This window comes from Ursus americanus, chromosome 20, assembly GCF_024610735.1.
Source record: "Ursus americanus isolate L20-20 chromosome 20, mUrsAme1.1.p, whole genome shotgun sequence".
Taxonomy (NCBI): domain Eukaryota; kingdom Metazoa; phylum Chordata; class Mammalia; order Carnivora; family Ursidae; genus Ursus; species Ursus americanus.
This window is the reverse complement of record NC_142146.1, coordinates 57360291-57381233: the sequence shown is the minus strand read 5'-3', so window position 1 is coordinate 57381233 and position 20943 is coordinate 57360291. Positions and strand designations below refer to the sequence as shown.

The window sequence follows — 20943 nt, the reverse complement described above, 5'->3', positions numbered from 1 at the left end:
ATTCAGAATTTAAAACAATAATCATAAGGATACTAGCTGGGCTTGAGAAAAGTGTAGAAGATGTCAGGGACACCTATACCTCTGAGATAAAAGAGCTTAAAACCAATTAGGCTGAAATGAAAAATGAAATAACTGAGATTGAAACCTAACTGGATGTAATGACCACAAGATGGAAAAAGCAGAGGAATGAATAAGTGATACAGAATATAAAATTATGAAAAATAATGAAGCTGAAAAGAAGAGGGAAAGAAAACTATTGGATCATGAAAGTAGACTTAGCTAACTAAGTGACTTCATGATATATAAAAACATTTGTATTATAGGAGTCCTAGAAGAAGAAGAAAAAAGAGGGCAGGTTTATTTGAGGAAATTATAGCTGAAAACTTTTCTAATCTATGAAGAAAACAGACTTCCAAATCCAGGAGGCACAGAGAACTCCCATCAAAATCAACAAAACCTGGCCAACACCAAGACATATCGTAGTAAAATTTGCAAAATACACAGCTAAGTAAAGAATCTTGGCAGCAAAGGAAAAAAGTCCTTAACCTTCAAGGAAAGACAAATAAGGTTTGCAACAAATCTATCCACAGAAACTAGGCAGGCCAGAAGAGAGTGGCATGATATAGTCAGTGTGCTGAATGGGAAAAATCTATAGCTAAAAATACTCTAACCAGCAAGGCTGTCATTCAGAATAGAAGGAAAGATAAAGAGTTTCCCAAACAAAAATTAAAGGAGTTTGTGACCACTAAACCAGCTCTGCAAGACATATTAAAGGGAATTCTGAATGGGAAAGACCCAAAGCAACAAAGACTAGAAAGGTCCTCAGAAAATCTCCAGAAACAATGACAAAACAAGTAATAAAATTGCACTAAATTCACATCTATCAATAATTACTCTGACTCTAAGTGGACTAAATGCTCCAACCAAAAAATATAGGGTATCAAAATGAATAAAAAATAAAACTCATCTATATGCTAGCTGCAAGAGACTCATTTTAGAACTAAAGACACCAGCAGATTGAAAGTGAGGGGGTGGAGAAATATTTACCATGAAAACTGACATCAAAGTAAAGCCAGAGTAGCCATACTTATATCAGACAAACTAGATTTTAAATCAAAGGCTGTAAGAAGAGATGAAGAAGGGCATTGTACCATAATAAAAGGTTCTATCCAACAAGATGATCTAACAACTATAAATACTTGTACCCCCAACTTGGGAGCACCAAGATATATAAAACAATAACAAACATAAAGGAACTAATTGATAATAATACAATAATACTAAGGGACTTTAACACCGCACTTACAGCAGTGGACAGATCATCTAAGCAGAAGATCAACAATGAAACAAGGGCTTTGAATGACACACTGGACCAGATGTATGTAACAGATATATTCAGAACATTGGGGCCCCTGGGTGGTGCAGTCGTTAAGTGTCTGCCTTCGGCTCAGGGCATGATCCCGGTGTTGTGGGATCGAGCCCCACATCAGGCTCCTCCGCTATGAGCCTGCTTCTTCCTTTCCCACTCCCCCTGCTTGTGTTCCCTCTCTTGCTGGCTGTCTCTTGCTCTCTGTCAAATAAATAAATAAAATCTTTAAAAAAAAAAAAAAAGAACATTTTATCCTAAAGCAGTAGAAGACACATTCTTTTCAAGTGCACATGGGATATTCTCCAGAATAAATCACATATTAGGTTACAAAGCAGGCCTCAACAAGTACAAAAATATTGAGATCATACCATGCATATTTTGATTCCACAACACTATGAAACTTGAAGTCAACCACAAGAAAAAAAATTGGGAAGACTGCAAATACAGGGAGGATAAAGAACATTTTGCTAAATAATTAATGGGTCAACCATGAAATTAAGAAGAAATTAAAAAATACATAGAAACAAATGAAAATGAAAAGACGATTGTCCAAAACCTCTGGAATGCAGCGAAAGTGGTCATTAAAGGGAGGTATATAGCAATACAGGCCTACCTCAAGAAGTAAGAAAAGTCTCAAATATATAACCTAATCTTGCACCTACAGGAGCTAGAAAAAGAACAACAAATGAAGCCTAAAGCCAACAGAAGAAGGGAAATAATAAATATTAGAGCAGAAATAAATAATATACAAACAACAACAACAACAACAAAAAAAACCCACGAAAGAACAGATAAATAAAACCAGGAGCTGGTTCTTTGAAAAAAATAATAAAATTGGTAAACCAGACTTACTAAAAAGAAAAGACAAAGGACCCAAATAAATAAAATCACAAATGAGAAAAAAGAAACAACAACCAACAGAATAACACCACAGAAATACAAGCAATTATAAGAGAATAGTATGGGAAATTATATATCAACAAATTGGACAATTTGGAAGGAATGGATAAATTCCTAGGAACATATAAACTACCAAAACTGAAACAGCAAAAAATAGAAAACTTGAACAGACTGATAACCAGCAAAGAAAATGAATCAGTAATAAAAAATCTCCCAACAACCAAGTGTCCAGGGTTAGATGGCTTCCCAGGAGAATTTTACCAAATATTTAAAGAAGAATACCTACTCTTCTGAAGCTATTAAAAAAAAAAAAAGAAATGGAAGAAAAACATCCAAACTCATTCTACGAGGTGAGGATTACCTTGATTGCAAAACCAGACAAAGACCCCACTAAAAAGGAAAATTACAGGCCAATATCCCTGATGAACATGGATACAAAAATTCTCAACAAAATATTAGCAAATTGAATCCAGTAGTACATTAAAATAATCATTCACCACGATCACATGGGATTTATTCCTGGATTGCAAGGGTGGTTCAATATTCACAAGTCAATCAATGTGATACACCACATTAATAAAAGAAAGGATAAGAACCATATGATCCTCCCAAGAGATGCAGAAAAAGCATTGACAAAGTATAACATCCATTCTTGATAAAAACCCTCAACAAAGTAGGGCTAGAGGGAACGTGCCTCAACATCATATATAATGAAGCTGTTCCATAGCCAGTATAGCCAATAACAACCTCAATGGACAAAACGCATAGCCAATAACATCCTCAATGGACAAAAATTGAGAGCTTTTCCTCTAAAGTCAGGAACAAGACAACGATATCCACTTTCACCACTGTTATTTAACATAGTACTGGAAGTCTTAGCCTCAGCAGTAAGATAACAAAAAAGAAGTAAATGGCATTAAAATTGGCAAGGAGGAAGTCAAACTTTTACCTTTTGCAGACGACATGATACTCTATGTAGAAAACCTGAAAGACTGCATCAAAAAATTACTAAAACTCATACATGAATTCAGTAAAGTCACAGGATACAAAATCAATGTACAGAAATCTGTTGCATTTCTGTGCACCAATAATGAAGCAGCAGAAAGAGAGATCAAGGAATCCATCCCATTTACAATTGCACCAAAAACCATAAGATACCTAGGAATAAAGCTAACCAAAGAGATAAAAGATTTGTACTCTGAAAACTATAGAAAACTTATGAAAGAAACTGAAGAGGACACAGAGAAATGGAAAAAACATTCCATGTTCGTGGATTGGAAGAACAAATGTTGTTAAAATGTCTGTACTTCCCAAAGCAATCTACACTTTTAATGCAATCCCTATCAAAATACCATCAACATTTTTCACAGAGCTAGAACAAACAATCCTAAAATTTGTATGGAACCAGAGAAGACTTCGAATAGCCAGAAGAATGTTGAAAAAGAGAGACAAAGCTGGTGGCTTCACAATTCTGGACTTCGAGCTATATTACAAAGCTGTAGTCATCAAGATAGTATGGTACTGGCACAAAAACAGACACATAGATCAGTAAAACAGAAGAAATCCCAGAAATAGACCCACAACTATATGATCAACTAATCTTCAAGAAAGCAGGAAAGAATATCCAATGGAAAAAAGACACTGTCTTCAACAAATAATATTGTGAAAACTGGACAACAAAATGCAGAAGAATGAAACTGGACCACTTTCTTACACCATTTACAAAAATAAATTCAAAATGAAGGACCTAAATGTGAGACAGGAAACTGTCAAAATCTTAGAGGAGAATGCAGGCAGCAACTTGTTTGACACAGCAACTTCTTTCTAGGTATGTCTCTGGAGGCAGGGAAACAAAAGCAAAAATGAGCTATCGGGACTTCATCAAGATAAAAATCATCTGAATAACAAAGTAAACAATCAACAAAACTAAAAGGCAGCCTATGGAATGGGAGAAGATATTTGCAAATGTCTCATCAGATAAAGGGCTTGTATCCAAAATATATAAAGAATTTACCAAACTCAACACCAAAAAAACAAATAACCCAGTTGAGAAATGGGCAGAAGACACAAACAGACATTTTTCCAAAGAAGACAGACAATTGGCTAACAGACGCGTGAAAGGATGCTCAACATCACTCATCATTAGGGAAATACAAATCAAAGCTACAATAAGATATCACCTCACACCTGTCGGAATGTCTAAAATTAACACAGGAAACAACAGGTATTGATGAGGATGTGGAAAAAAGAGAACCCTCTTACGCTACTGGTGGAAATGCAAACTGGTGTAGCCACTCTGGAAAACAGTTTTGAGAGTTCTCAAAAAGTTAAAAATAGACCTATCCTATGATCCAGCAATTGCACTACTAAGTATTTATCCAAAGGATAAAAAAATACTGATTCAAAGGGATACGTGCACCCAAATGTTTATAGTAACATTATCAACAATAGCCAAATTATGGAAAGAGCCCAATTGTGCATCGATTGATGAATGGATAAAGAGGTGGTATGTGTATGTATACACACATGTATGTGTATGTGTGTATATATATCCACACACAATGGAATATTACTCAGCCACAAATAAGAATGAAATCTTGCCATTGGCAACAATATGGATGGAACTAGAGACTATTATGCTGAGTGAAATAAGGCAGTTGGAGAAAGACAAATACCATTTTGATTTCACTCATATGTGAAATTTAAGAAATGTAACAGATGAGCATATGGGAAAAAGAGAGACTAACCATAAGACTCTTAACTATAGAGAACAAACAGGGTTGCTGGAGGGGAGGTGGGCAGAGGGATGGTTTAAATAAGCGGTGGGTATTAAGGAGGGCACTTGTGATGAGTGTTGTATGTAAGTTATGAATCACTAAATTCTACACTTAAGAAAATAAAAATAAAAAAAGAAATAAGTTTTTTGTATGTGTAAACTGTATTTTATGGTTTTAGAAAACCACATACAATTGCTTTTTTAAAAAAGCAATTAATTGAAGGCTCTGTGGCAGGAGTGGAGAGAAGGACATGGGGGAATATACACCATCTATAATTTAATTTTATGTCTAGAAAACATAGAAAATTCACTTTTTTACTTATATCTATAGAAAATATAGGACATTTTATGTTTTTCAAAAGGAGTCATGAAATGTAAAAAAGAAACAGATAAAGTAAATCTTCAGTATTGAGATGCCCTGTATTTTTGCTCCTTTGAATAGTAAATGTGCTCAAATATGCTGCTTTAATTTATTGGCTCTCTAGGTTAGTTCCTTTGAGAATGTATGTTCTAAATTCTTCTTGTTCACTTTTCTCTCTTTTTTTAAGGACATGAATGAACCATCAAGTTTTGTACATGGAACAGTTAGTAATCAATGCAGAAATACAGAGTTGAATTATCCACCTTATTTCCCAGGTACAATATTGTTGCTATGCCTTTGATATTATTGGTTTTATTAATCAGGTTTATAAGAACCTTATGATGTAGAAATAGGTTTCACATTCCTAATTCCCACTACCCATCTACACATTGAACCATTACTCAACCCATTACCAATACTATTTAACATTATTTTGAGAAGAAAAATCAAGAGATATGTTGTATTTATATGAACACATTCCTAACTAAGCATGCTTTAAATTGTTACTTTGACTTTCTTGAGAATCTTCCCAGATTTGAAAATTCTCAATAATTCTTAAGATTAAAAAAAAAACTTTTATGAAGCTTTCTTTTAAAATTTTTCTTCATAAGGAAAAAATGAAAGAATACCGATAGCACTTTGGTTGTCTCTGACCCAGGAAAAAGGGGTCCAGTTACACAGCATTCATCCTCATACTCTCATGTTCATAAACTGTTGACATCTAAAGTGATGGCAAAGCTCCGAAAAAAATACATATTTAGCTGAGAAAAAGTGGATCAAAAAATAGTGTTATAGCATTTGCACAGTTCTTATCCCCAGGGCTTTATGTTACTAAATGGATTTTTAGTAAAAGTCTATTTAATCAGTATGTCTCATCTGAGTATACAAAATATAGTAGACATTTAGGAGTACCCTTTTTTCAGGTTTTATTAATTCATGTTAATTGGTAACATTTTTGTTGCCGAGTACAGTAAAATTTTTCATATGTTTTTCAGTCGCAATTGTAACTACAGTCAGTTACAATTGCACATTTTTTTTCATTTTTAAATGGTAGAGACAAAGTGTACAAATGGTCAAAAATCAATATTATTTTAAAACAATGATTAATGCTTTTGCCAAAAGAATTTATAGTTATGATTTACACATTGAATACAGGGTATTTTATAATATGTTAATATTTTTCCTTTGATTCTCCCCAGATCTCACAAAAAGAACTAGTGGATTACATTTCAGAACTATGTGTATGGAAACTGAGCAGATTCTTAGTGATGGATCATCTGTTTTGCATTACGATGTTCATAATCTATATGGCTGGTCACAAATGAAGCCTAGTTACGAGTAAGCGATGTTTACAATTATCCCTTTTGAGTCTTTATTATCTTTTAGATATTAGATTTAATGTTTTTCCTACTTCCAGGGTTCTTCCCTGCTGACCTCATCTGGTAGCCCTTTCCGTCCCAATGTTGTCTGTAACTTACTTGGTCCTTTGTGGCACTTAGAATTATTGTGTTTCTCTCTCTCTTTTTTTCTTCCTTTCTCTTCACATGTATCATTTATCATTGTTTTAAACTTTCATCCCATTCCAAAAGCAATTGTGAACAATGTTATTTTGTCCCTCACTAGCTCATAGTAGCATAGTGATTAATAAATAATAGGTGTTCAATAAATAGTTGTGAATGAATAAATAATATATAATTGATGTCATTAATTAAGGCATTAAGGTTTGGTTAAATCTGTTGTTTAAATACATTATAACCAAGTTAGAATACACGTAAGTGAACTTGATTTAATGTCCACAATAAACAAACTTTAATGTGAGTCCAGTGATGATGGAACACAAACCATTCTTTGAATATCAAGTCTTTATTAGCACTGTCCAATAAGACTTTTCGTAATGATAGAAATGTTTTATTATTCTGGGTTGTCCAATATGGTATCTACTATCCATATAAGGCTGTTGAACAATATGGCTAGTGTGACTCAAAAATGGAATTTTATTTTATTTTTTTTAAGATTTTATTTATTTATATAATAGCGAGACAGTGCATGTGGAGGGAGGGGAAGAAGGAGAGGGAGAGAGAATCTCAAGCAGACTTCCTGCTGAGTGTGGAGCCTGACGTGGGGCTTGATCACAGGACCCTGAGATTATGACTTGAGCTGAAGTTAAGAGCTGGACGCTTAACTGAGTCACCCAGGTGTCCCCAGAAACAGAATTTTAAATTTTATTTAATTGTAATAAATTTACATTTAAATTAAATAGTCCCATGTGACTAGTGTGCACCATATCACACAGTGCAGCTCTAGGTCTCTGGCTCTTAACTATACAGTAAAATCACCTGGAGATTTTTTTTTTAATGTATTGACTTAATTTGTCTGTACTATACCTAAGATCTGAATTTCAAAAAATTTCCCAGGTGTTCCAATGAGCATGTGGGATTGAAAACCACAGCTCTATTATATGACTGAAGTTGGTAAAAGAAAAGCATTTTGGAATAAAGGGTATGGGTAATATTTCCTCAATTAGTGAAACATGCTTATCTTAGCACCAAACTTTTTCAACCTAGAAGAGGTGAATTATTTAAAATTTTATTACATGAATGAATGACCACAGATTTGCTCACCAAATTCTAATGTAGGGACACTAAAATCATGTAGAAAGACTAGGAAATGTCATTTTTAAGAGTAAACAAATTGATCTTCAACAATTTTTTTTTAATTGGGACAAATATTTCTTTAAATTTACCCTACTGGAACATAATTTTGAAGCACAATTATCCTCACTTTTTATCCTCAGCTAACCTCATTCTATCATAAAAATATAGATATTAAAACACAAAGTACTGAGAATTGACTGGTAATCTTGTTGGCAAAACTTACACATTTTGAGATGAAACTATGTAGTTTAAGGGAAATTGAAAAAAATTTCTTCATTGAGGTAGTAAATTGAACTTCTGGAACACAGTTCACGGTTCCTAACACACTGTGAGATGCTTAGTAAATTTAAGGAAATGTAGGTAAATTTCTAAATAGTTGATATACAAAAATAGGGAAATTTAGGGATATTTAAAATATATTTTACTCTTAAATAACAAACGTTATGAGGAAGATATCAGTACAATCTCCCAAAGAACATTTTTTAATTTAAAGTAATAATACATTTCTTTAAGAGTGTTAATTTTGCTCCTACTCATAAACTGTTCAGTAAAAGTTTCAACCACATTTGTTATTTAAATTAAACAGATTAATAAGTTTTAAATGTTGCGTTAAATAGCTCAATTTACTCATAGCCCTAGACTTTTCATGTGTTAGGTATTTTCTTGATATTTAATTGATTCAGTTATATTAGAAAAGTTGAACTTTCAGAAATTTTAGAAATTAAATATAGTCTATATTTTTAAAAACCTTGACAAATATAAAAAGACACTATAGATAAATTACATTTACATTTAAGCAAAGGATGGATAGTAAAGACTTTTTATTTATCATTGGGGAAAAGCGAAAGGATTAAAAACGAAATTTTTTTACTTCAAGTTATCTATCCAGACTGTAGCATTTTATTGTTCCTTTTTTTTTGACACAGCTTGTGTCTTTCAAAACTGGTTCATATTTGACATGCAACTAGTTCTTGCTACTGTCCTTTTCACTAAACATGCCATAAACAAGAAAAACCAAAGAAAGAATACAATGAGTGGGCTCAGAAACAGGAGATAAATAATCAACTTGAGAAACTGTAGTTTTAGAGGAAGGACCTTGGATACCAGTGGCCAATGAAGTTGCATATGTAAATCCCATACAAAAACTTACGGTCTTCAATAGGTCTCTTTCTCTTATTTAAAATTCAATGTTGAACTGAAACAAAGCCTATGCTTCAAATGTAGGAATAAATACACTTTAAAAACTACCTCACATTGTGTGTTCAAATCTCAGACAATTATTCAAGGATTATATAACTATATATTCCATATTTTCAACTTCAACAATACCTTGAGTGACTTTAGAGACTATTATATATTTTTTCATGAGAGAAGATGCAGAAAAATAAAAATCTTTGTCTCCCTTTGGAAATTCTCCCTTTGGTGTTAAATATATAAGTTTTAAGTAAACGCCCCAGATTTTTGTAATCATAATTTAGAATGGAATAAAAAAATCAGTAGATACAAGTTATTTTCTTAGATATTCCTATAGACTTTTCCCCCAATAATTTAAAGTACTTTTTTAAAGTTTTTAAATTCTTTTAAAAAAATGCTAATGCAGGCAACTGTAAAACACACAATAAAAATACTTCCTTAACACAACATTACAATCCTTTCTATAAGTTAGATTTTCCAAAATCAACTGGTAAGACAGGACAAGCTGTCCTCCAGGTGAAAAGTGTTTCTTAAAATTAAGCTATATTCATTATAACTAAACCATTTGTTAAGTTGGAACGTGTCAAAAATATTTGGAGAATATTTATAGTGATGGGATTTTTAAGTTATATCTTTAGTGGCAGCAAGTGATTTCTCAAAAGTTTTGTTCTCTTAAGTACTCTGTGAAGGGTTACAGAGGAGATTCTTCTAATGCAAGAGGTCCTTAAGAGAAAATTTGTCATGAAAATACTTAACACAGAATTCTTCCCAGTCAGAAATCTAACAAGGCATATGTTCAGTTATTGATTTAAAGCCTTATTTTCTCATTATATATAGTAAAAAAAATTTGCATACAGCAGGAAAGAAAAGAAATTCTTCAAGAATATGTATTTCTTGGAGGCACCTGGGTTTTTCAGTTGGTTAAGCACCTGCCTTCTGCTCAGGTCATGATCCCAGGGTCTGTGTTGGGCTCTCTGCTCAGCAGGAGCCTGCTTCTCCCTCTCCCTGCCACTCTCCCTGCTAGTACTCTCTCTCTCTCACTGTCAAATAAATAAGTAAAATCTTCAAAAAAAAAAAAAAACAAAGTATGTATTTCTTGAATGTGAACACATTAAGAATTTGGGACAACTCTATCTTTATAAATAGTTTTTGCATTAATTAAATAAAATTAATTTTGTTTGCAAAGTAACTAAACTTAGAATATACATATAGTTTTAGATTTATCATCAGTTTTTTATTCTCTATATAAATAATCATTCATTTCTTGTTAAATGTCAGCAAATATATGTGATGTATGTTAAATATATTAATGCTCCTAAATAGACTATATCCTTTATATTTATTGTAGAAAACAAAGCAATGAAAATAGCTTTCTTATATGATCTTTTTAAAGATGGGCATCGTTCAAGTAGGAAATTTTAAGTTAGCAAGTACAATATGGTCTTTATTATTAACAGATGGTTCAATTTACCATCTTATGTCCGTTGAAAACACTTTTAGTTTCCTGTAATTTTGACTTGAGATATTCATTAATTCAAAAATTTCTTGAGCTACTAGTATATGCCAAGCAATGTACTAGGTACAAAAAATACAAAGAAGATTAAGACATCATATTTAACTTCAAGACTCTCAAGGTCTCACTGAAGAAACTTTATATATAAAGAAATCAGTACAAACACTGTGGTCCAAAATGATTTAAAATCTGCCTAATTAGGTATTTGAAGTATTTTTTCCTGAACAGTTCTGTAGTCCTTATTCATATGCACTTTATTTTAAATAACATAAAAATAAACACTTTACTTCCAATTAATAGTGGGATATTTTTCTACTTTAGATGCTCTTATAATATCATAGAGCAAGAGATGCAGATAATATAAAATAATGCATTATTATATTATTTTTAGCACTAGAATATGTTTTAAAATGAATAGAAAGTCACTAAAGTCTCTTCAAAGACTGAGGAGGGGAAAAAAAGAAAAAAAAATATGATATAATTTGTAAAATTCATTCTGTTGACATCTAGCTTTGGATAGATTCTGTGCTTGAGATAGAACAACTAGTTTTATTTTTAACACCCAAAAAACCTCGCTCCCTTTAATCTACCGTCTAAAACAGTATTATAGCAAAGATTCTCTGTAGAGTGATACAGAGATTAGGTGTTGACAAGTTATAATTGAGAAGGATTGGAGCAATCAATAGTTAGAGCCTAGACCTTTATTCAAGAGAACACAGTTAAGTAGACTAAAATGAGTTCATTCAAGAAACTCAAGATATGATTAGTTAGTTGCTTTGATAACTTCAGTAGTTGTCTTAACTTGAATTCATTGAACGAATAAACAAAGGCCACTTAGCCATGTCAGTCTGGTAAATGTTGGAAGGGAAGAAAAATGTCCTTATGTCTGTAAATATAATGAAAGAAGACTCACTTATAAAGAGCTAGTTGTAGTAAGAAACAACAAAAACACCGTAAACACACACACACACCTTTTTTTAATGAGGTGCTCATAAGTAGAAATATCTGAAAAGACCTCATGTAAAAACTCTCCCTCTATCTTAGCGCATTGCAGAAGACAACTGGCAAAAGAGGAATTGTTATTTCTCGTTCGACATATCCTACTGGTGGACAATGGGGAGGACATTGGCTTGGAGACAACTACGCACAATGGGACAATTTGGACAAATCGATCATTGGTATGTGAGTCACCATCTATATCGTTACTCTCTCGAGTTTCCTTTTAGGTATTCACTTTTGTTGGTACTAGTTCATATACCTTATAAGTCCTTTTCAGAAACATACTTTTTGCATCATATTTTTTGACAAATAGCGTGATGAAAAGACAGTGGGCTAGAAAGTAGGATCTGGGATTCTTTATATAAGAAACTAATGATATCTAACTAGTTTATTTTGAGAAAATAATGTCATCCTTTTTGGTCTCAGTTTCCTGGGAAAGGGCAGGAACTGGGAAAGATTACATCTAGAGCTGATAATAGAAATGGGTAGAAATTCTAGATTCTAGGGAATAAGAATACTGATAGATGCTGAAGAATGAAACATTTCGAGCCAAATTTTTAAAGAGTCTTTTGACAATCATTGGGTAAAGAGTAAATAAGACATTATTATTTTAAAGGGGAAATGGATACTTTTCTGTTTCAGATCTAGTTTTAAAAATTCTTTACTGTTTATATTAGGATTCAAGGAAAACAATCAGTATTTTAGAAATATTACTTTAAAAGGAGAGCTGGGATATCACATGAATCCTATATTATTGAAGTGATCTCAGATGATTCTATAAATAAGGATAATTTTTTTCCCAAACAATGAGACCTATTGTTAAATAATTACATAGATAACCTTTTATTTTTAAAAAAATTAAACCAAATACCACTTTTTTTCTCATACTATAATGTATTTATAACCATTTTGTGCTCTAAATATACCATCTTGAAAGTGACAAGCATAGTGTCTTATTTCTATAAATGTCATCAACACTATAACATAAAAAACTTGAATCCTGGGGAGCCTGGGTGACACAGCGGTTAAGCGTCTGCCTTCGGCTCAGGGCGTGATCCTGGTGTTATGGGATCGAGCCCCACATCAGGCTCCTCTGCTATGAGCCTGCTTCTTCCTCTCCCACTCCCCCTGCTTGTGTTCCCTCTCTCGCTGGCTGTCTCTATCTCTGTCAAATAAATAAATAAAATCTTTAAAAAAAAAAAAAACTTGAATCCTGTTAAGAGGAAATGATAGAAAGGTATATTAATAATCTGAAAAATGTTTCATTGGAGTAGGTTATTAGAAATAGGACATCTTCATAAAATAGAAAAAAATCAAATATCAGAATATATGAAATAGTAGCTTTCTAAGTTTTTTCCTGATTTTTTTTTCAGGTATGATGGAATTTAGTCTCTTTGGAATCTCATATGTAAGTAGTTCTATTCCTTTTATCTTCATAACTTATAGAGATTAGGAAACAAACCATTAAAATTAAACATCACAATATATTTTAGAGTGGAGCAGATATCTGTGGTTTCTTCAACAACTCAGAATACGAGCTCTGTGCCCGCTGGATGCAACTTGGAGCGTTTTATCCATATTCCAGAAATCACAACATTGCATTTACTAGGGTATGTAGTTACCTCATCTACTCTCATTCCTTTCCCCCACTAACCTTAGAAGTTTTTAAATAAAATTCACCCTCTGAGCTACAGGGAAAGGGAGGGAAAACCAAATGGGAAGAAATCAGAGAGGGAGACAAACCATGAGAGACTCTGGACCCCGGGAAACAACTGAGGGTTACAGAAGGTAGGGGGGTTGGGAGGATGGGGTAACCAGCTGATGGGTATTAAGGAGGGCATGTGTGGTGATAAGCATTGGGTCTTCTACACAACTAATGAATCGTTGAACACTACATCAAAGTCTAATGATGGCTAATTGAACATAATAATAATAAAAAAAATCATCCTAAAAAAAAAAAAAAGAATTCACCCTACCAGGCTGATTTTCAATGCATACCTTGAATGAACGTCTTTACATTTACTGAGGACATCTGAGCCCATTGCTTTGAGAATTTTCTGATTTGGGTTACTTTATACTTTGGTGTTTAGAACTTGGTTAGCTGACATACTTACTGCTGTTCTATATAATTTTGGAATAGCCAGGGGGGAAAAAAACCACAAAAAACTGCTTCCTTAACTTCTTCCAACTGAGACAGAACAATAAAAAATCAGCTTCAAACTAATTAGAAGTGGAAAGTCATTTGAAATACTAGTATCATGATGTGTTTGAAATTGAGCAAATTTAAAAGGCAAATGTTGAGACAATGAGTTGAGAAATTGAGAAAAAAAAAGGAAAAGTTATGAGAGCTAATTCTTGTGTGGTGGCACAGCTTTCCATGTTACTAAATTGTCTGAAAGAAATTTTTGAGAAAGAGAGGTTACAGTTTTAACAATTATGGAGACCTATGTATCATTAGAGGCAATATCTAACTAAGTGCCAAATTTTGTGACATTGACTTTTAGTGAAGTACAGAGGAAAGACGAATTATCAAAATGCACCTCATGGAAGAGTTGTAGAAGAGCTGGTCTTTGAAGGGTGGGTCCTAGCAGTAGTGACTGAGCGGTGGAGCTCGTCAGGTGCTGTGGGATCTTTGTGTCCCTCCTGGGAAGTTTTAGTTAGGATAAAGGGAAGGATTTATTTTAGAAAATGAAAACCTATATAAGGATAGAAAGCAGTATGGGACTACATTTTGGAAGAATTTGGAAGTTGGGCAATAGCATAACTTGATGGAATAGGAATATTTTAACAGGAAAACTTGCTGTCAGTAATGCAATTTAGGAAGCTATAATATTGGAAGAGTGGAATGAATCAATAAAAGCCTGCACAGGGATTTATTCAACAAGTATTTATTAACAGTCTACTATTTAATATTTACAAAGTCCCTGCCCCGTGATTCATACAATGTAGGCAGGATAGAGATAACAGGCAATTATGTGTGTGTATGTGTATATGTATATAGGTATAGTCAGGTATAAATAAATGCATACGAGGGAAAATGATGTAACCAAAGTGATAGAGATTTATGGGGACTCAGTTTTAGAAGGAGTACTTAGGGAGGTCCTCGTGGATGAAATGACTTGAGCGTTAGAGTGAGACTTGAGTGAGGCACAGCAAACAAAACCGATGTAAGGATGTGGAAGAGAATTTAGGTGGAAGCGGTAAGTGAAAGACTCCAAGATGGGAAGGGGGCTGGAGTTTTGGAGAAGATGATATGGAGGAAAGAAAAACTGAGGAAGTATTTCTAAATAAAAATCTATGGAACAGAAGCCTCAACTTAAGTTTGATTATGAGGTAGTATAATTGAATTTAGGGATGTATAATTTACAATTAAGTTCTACTGTATTGTTAAAACTGAAATAATGTCAGTGAAGTCAGTAAGCAACAGATATGATTTTTACCTCTTATTCTTTTTGGACTTTGGAAGTAGTAACAATAGTATCAGTTACAGCTTACTAATTTTGAACCATTTTACTTTCAAGATTTTGCCTATTCTAACATTATTACATATACCAGTAATAACAGTCATCATTCAAGTTTTCTTACTACTGAAATCTGAAAAAGTTGGCATCTGCATAGATAGGGCACAGTTCTTAATATCATCATTCCCGTTGATATCAGCAAAAAAATTCGAAAGTATTGCCCCCTGGAGTTATGTGGCAGCCTGTTTGTTCCCTAGTACAATTAAATATAAAATACTAATTACCTTCCCTATTATTTTTTAACCAGTAAGCGCAACATTTTTTTTTTTTTGAGAGAAAGAGAAAGAGCTGTGCAAGTGGGGGGAGGGGCAAAGAGAGAAGGAGAGAGAATCTTAAGCACAGAGCCTGATGTGGGGCTCCATCGCTTGACCTTGAGGTCATGACCTGAGCTGAAATCAAGAGTTGGATGCTTGGGGCCCCTGGGTGGCTCGGTTGGTTATGCATCTGCCTTTGACTCAGGTCCTGACCCTGGGGTCCTGGGATCAAGCTCCAGCAAACAGCCTGTTTCTCCCTCTCCACCTGCCCCTCCCTCTACTTGTGCTCTCTCTCTGTCAAATAAAAAAATAAAATCTTAAAAAACAGTTGGATGCTTAACCAACTAAGCCACCCAGGTGCCACGCAACATTTTTTAACAGGTTTTAATCTTTCCAGTGCCAATTTTCATTTTTACCTCGAGTGTATATTCCAGAGCAGACTAGGGCATGTCTTTCTTTCTTATCCAGCATTAATTAGGTCCTCTCTTTCTCCTATCCTATTAATCCTTTAATATCATAATTTATCCATTTCTCCTGAGAACACACACGTAGTGGTCACCATGATGGGCTCTACATGTCTCTGTTTATTTCAATCTACTTTTGTACAGCCTTTCATTTCTTTTCCAGTCTTTTCATCCCTACACTGATTATGACCGTGATTGACAATGTAGTTGCCACCTATTCAAATGTGAACTGCTCTTTACATATGTTCATCTAAACTAAATCAAGCTACGAGTGTAATTTGCATTTTTCTTATTAAAATATTATGTTTTCTCTCTCCATCATATGAGATAGAAATATTATTGTGTAAGATTTTTGTGATTTTTGTAAAGAAAGTATACAGCACATGGCAGTGAATGAATATTATTTTCTACTTTTTATTCTCCAAATATGTATTTGAAAATTATGGTGTAAACAAGGACAAGAGCTTATGACTATTTCATTCTGCTTTGTTTCAGAGACAAGATCCTGCTTCCTGGAATGAAACTTTTTCTGAAATGTCAAAGAATATTCTAAATATTAGATACACTCTATTGCCCTATTTCTATACACAGATGCACGAAATTCATGCTCATGGTGGCACTGTTATTCGACCCCTTTTGCATGAGTAAGTAGAAATTCTTTTTTCTGCCAAAAAGAGATAGATTTCATTTAATTTAATCAGTAATCTCATATAGTGTAGAATATTTGAAGTTGGAAACATTTTTATTGCTATTTTAGTATACATTTTGGGTTAATGAAAGTTTACATAAATAAATATTAATAAACAGGATGATATTAAAAATTAAACATTAATCAGTTATTGAAAAGTAATAATTTTTGGGACGCCTGGGTGGTTCAGTCATTAAGCATCTGCCTTCGGCTCAGGTCATGATCCCAGGGTCCCGGCATGGAGCCCCGCATTGGGTTCCCTGCTCAGTGGGAAGCCTGCTTCTGCCTCTCCCACTCCCCCTGCTTGTGTTCCCTCTCTCGTTGTCTTTTGCTGTCAAATAAATAAAATCTTTAAAAAAAAAGTAATAATTCTTAGAAATAATAACTATATACCCAGTGTTTAGATTTACATACCTTATTATATTGAATATTTTAAAAATGGAAGCAAGTAATATTATCTCTGTATAATGATTTGATTAATTGAAGTTTATAGCAGTTAAGTAAATTTACTGTATATATATATATATATATATATATATATATATATATATATATATATGTATATTTATATGCCTGACTGAAGAAAACCACCCCACCTCTTCTTGGAGATGTGTTATAGAGTACCCTAGAACAGTTCTAACATTTTTCTTAGAAAATTGTTTTGGATTCACTCCTTAAAGCTCAAACTGATATATGATCAAATTTAAAACTCTATTCTATAGAGCATAATTACAAAAATTTTAGCTTATTCTAATTTTAAGGCAAATACAAGCTAATTCTTACTATTGATGTCACACATACAAAAAAACAACACAGATTCAAACAAAAATACGAAAACCTTTGAAATAATCAAACTTACCATCTGTGTGCCCTATATTACCAGAGCAATTGAGTGAGGTGATTTGTTAGATTGCATATTTGATAAATCAGTAAAATACACAACATGTATTTACTAAATTAAACAATAGAATGCAAGGCAAAATGACAAAAATAATAGGTTGATCAATATGCCATCTGTTCTGATGATAGGGTCTTAAAAAATAATGGGTCTTCCTAAATTCCCATTATCCTCCAGTTACTTTATTAATTTATCTACCATAATCCATTCTTTATTTCTGGTAAAATTTTATTATTATCTTGCCTCTCTTATTTCCAGAATTTGCCCCTTTGTCTTCTCCCTATTTACTACTCAGAAGAGTCAGAGTGTCAGCTCTGGACTGAATCCCCAACCAGAAACATTATTATTAACTCCGCAGACTCTTGTCCTATTGAGAACATCTGGGCCTTTTTTTTCCCATGGGAAGTCCATGAAGCAGTAAATTCAGCCGTCCACGTTGGCATGAATCTCAGTTTGTAGAAAAGTGAAACAAAAACAAACAAAAGAACAAACAAACAAAAATGTGCAGTTCTGTTTCAGTTAGAGAAAAAATATGGATATTTAATAGTGACCGTGAAGAATAGATTTTGGTGTTTCCAAAATACAAAATACAAATTCTGTATTTGAAATTCAGAAATACATCAAATGCACTATTCAGGGAGCTCTAATTTAAGTAAGATAAGCAAAATCTTTTGTTATTTTTTTGCTCATTTCTTTCTTTCCTCCCTCCCTCCCTCCCTCCTTTCTTCCTTCCTCCCTCCCTCTTCCTTCCTTCCTTTCTTCCTTCCTTCCTTCCTTCCTTCCTTCCTTCCTTCCTTCCTTCCTTCCTTCCTTCCTTCCTTCCTTCCTTCCTCGTTTTCTTTTTCTTTCTTTCTTTCTTTCTTTCTTTCTTTCTTTCTTTCTTTCTTTCTTTCTTTCTTCTTATTATGGACTCCGGGAAGCAAAATCTTTTTGAATTACCGAGTCAAGATTCTTATAGCACACTTGCCTCACAATTCTCTTCCAGAGTATTTATAATTTTTGCTTCCTAGTTTGTTGATCTTCTACTAGGCAAAGTTAATATTTGTACCTCTGTGAATTCTCTTCGAAGATTTCTCATTCAATTGGCCTTATACAATTCTCTGTATTTTGTCAGGAAGTTTAGTTATAGTCTACATTAACTTATAAAGTATTGTACTACTTATTGAACATTAAAATCCAAGTGATAGAATTGTTTTTGATTTGTTTATAGTTTGGTTTTCACTTCAGTCCACAAAAGTCTATACTGCAAAATGTGATTTGAACGATTATCTTATGGTATTCGGGAGAAATGAAGTTCTTTGATTTAATTATTTGTAAATATTTTGTCAAGGTTCTTTAATGACAAGATAACCTGGGATGTATTCAAGCAGTTCTTGTGGGGTCCAGCATTTATGGTTACCCCTGTGTTGGAACCTGTAAGTCCTATCACATATTTTTGTTCACAAAATATTATTTTCCTTGGCCTATAATTTCTTAATGACTGTATCTTTAAATTTCAGTATGCTGACACTGTACAAGGCTACGTCCCTGATGCTCGGTGGTTTGATTATCATACAGTAAGTGGTTAGGGAATTCTGGGGAATTGACTAAAAGGATACGAGTAACAATTTGATCCTAGCCTTTTCATTGGTGACATATTTGGCTTACTTTACACTTAAGAAGAGTAAGATATTGCTTGCTAATCACAGCTGAATCAAATTAACACACAGTGAAAGAGAGTTAATTTATTTTGCCATAGTTTGTTATGGAGTCATTGATTTATTTTACTGAATAAACATAGCACACATTGTACACAAGAAGGTCATTGTTCTGTATCAAATATGCAAAATTGTCATTAAAGGTAATATAGTCCTTCCAAGAATAATGTATATGACAAGTCAGGAATAACTTTTGTGACCTTTCAAAACCCACACATTTTCTTCATGAGAGCATCACAAAAACAAATAGTGGTGAGTTACTTTCAAAGCTATTAATAACTAAGAACTAAGTACATACTTTAAGTAACATGATTTCCTGAATACGTGCTTGAGTTTTTATTAATTTTTATATTAAGCATATCAATTGATAAACTTACACCAATATATTTGTTTGATACATCAAACACCAATATTGCTGATGATGCATTTCTTGCCTTTTATGTTCTTACTACCAACCTTGTCATTTCCAGGGCCAAGATATTGGTGTCAGAGGAGAACATCATGTATTTAACGCTTCTTTATATACAATAAACCTACATGTCCGTGGCGGTCACATCCTACCATGTCAAGAGCCTGCTAAAAACACATTTCACAGGTAAGTGAAATGTTTACAAGAGCTCAGATTAAATTTTGAGATACATCATGCTAGAATTGTCAAGAACTGGGAAGGTTCTGAGATTTTACCCTATTTCCAAGTGAACAATTTAGTATGCCACAGTGTCATGGGTGTTGGGTAAGAGACAAAGGTCTTTCTTACTCTTGGCATAGCAAGAGACTTAAATTTCATGTTTGCTTCAGTTTTCCTTGTCACCGAAGTCCCGTGGGGATGACATGGAGAGGACTGGGCAGATGCTGCACGTGTAGGAGGTTTGTGTCACAGCTAAGGAACTCCAAGCTTAGGCACTCAGTCCTTTATAATGGGCTGTAAGCAAACCTGTTCATTCTTCGCTTTCAAGGGGACTTTATCTTAATTATACTGGCCAGTAAAAAATTTTTTAAATTAATTTAAAAACAAACACTGCCTTATCTTTCCATACTGTTTGCTTTAAAAACATCCGTTAAAACATAATTCATCTGGGTGAATTATAAAATATAAGCCACCTGGGTGGCTCAGTCAGTTGGGCATCCAACTCTTGATTTCCGCTGGGGTCATGATCTCAGGGTCATGGGATCAAGCCCCACATAGGGCTCTGTGCTCAACAGAGAGTCTACTTGGGATTCTCTTTCTCCCTCTCCCATTGTCCCTCCCCACCTGTATGCAAGATATGCAGATATTTGAGACTCTTGAAAAATTGTCTTCCGACATGATATTCCTTCGAATAGTAAGAAAGTTTCCCAGATCAAGATACGAACTAAAAGTTCATGTCTTCTATATAAATATGCGAAGATATTGACAAATGAATGTCTTGTATTTTGAGTGGCTGCCTTACCTAAGTACTCATCATTTTTGATGCCTCTGACATGTGGAAAGAAATATTATTTACTTCACCGAAACATGATTTCTTAAATGAACCTTTCTATAAACTTTAAGCAAATATTTCTCAGAGGACTTCTCTTTCCTTCCACCTTTTCTCTTCCCCTTTTCTACCTCCCTCTCTCCATCCTGTGAAATATTTCCCAACTCACTGTAGTCTATGAAAATGTAGATATCCATT

General features: G+C 33.6%; 1 protein-coding gene across 1 annotated transcript in view; it reads left to right on the top strand.

Annotated features, from left to right (window-relative positions):
• SI (sucrase-isomaltase) overlaps nucleotides 1-20943 on the top strand; it is a 92056-nt gene that overhangs the window by 60977 nt on the left and 10136 nt on the right. Inside the window, exons 36-44 of the mRNA XM_045811199.2 lie at nucleotides 5594-5681; nucleotides 6606-6744; nucleotides 11812-11945; nucleotides 13140-13174; nucleotides 13260-13376; nucleotides 16501-16649; nucleotides 18922-19006; nucleotides 19091-19147; nucleotides 19759-19883. Of these exons, the coding sequence (XP_045667155.2) occupies nucleotides 5594-5681; nucleotides 6606-6744; nucleotides 11812-11945; nucleotides 13140-13174; nucleotides 13260-13376; nucleotides 16501-16649; nucleotides 18922-19006; nucleotides 19091-19147; nucleotides 19759-19883 (929 nt within the window). The remainder of the gene's footprint in view (nucleotides 1-5593; nucleotides 5682-6605; nucleotides 6745-11811; nucleotides 11946-13139; nucleotides 13175-13259; nucleotides 13377-16500; nucleotides 16650-18921; nucleotides 19007-19090; nucleotides 19148-19758; nucleotides 19884-20943) is intronic.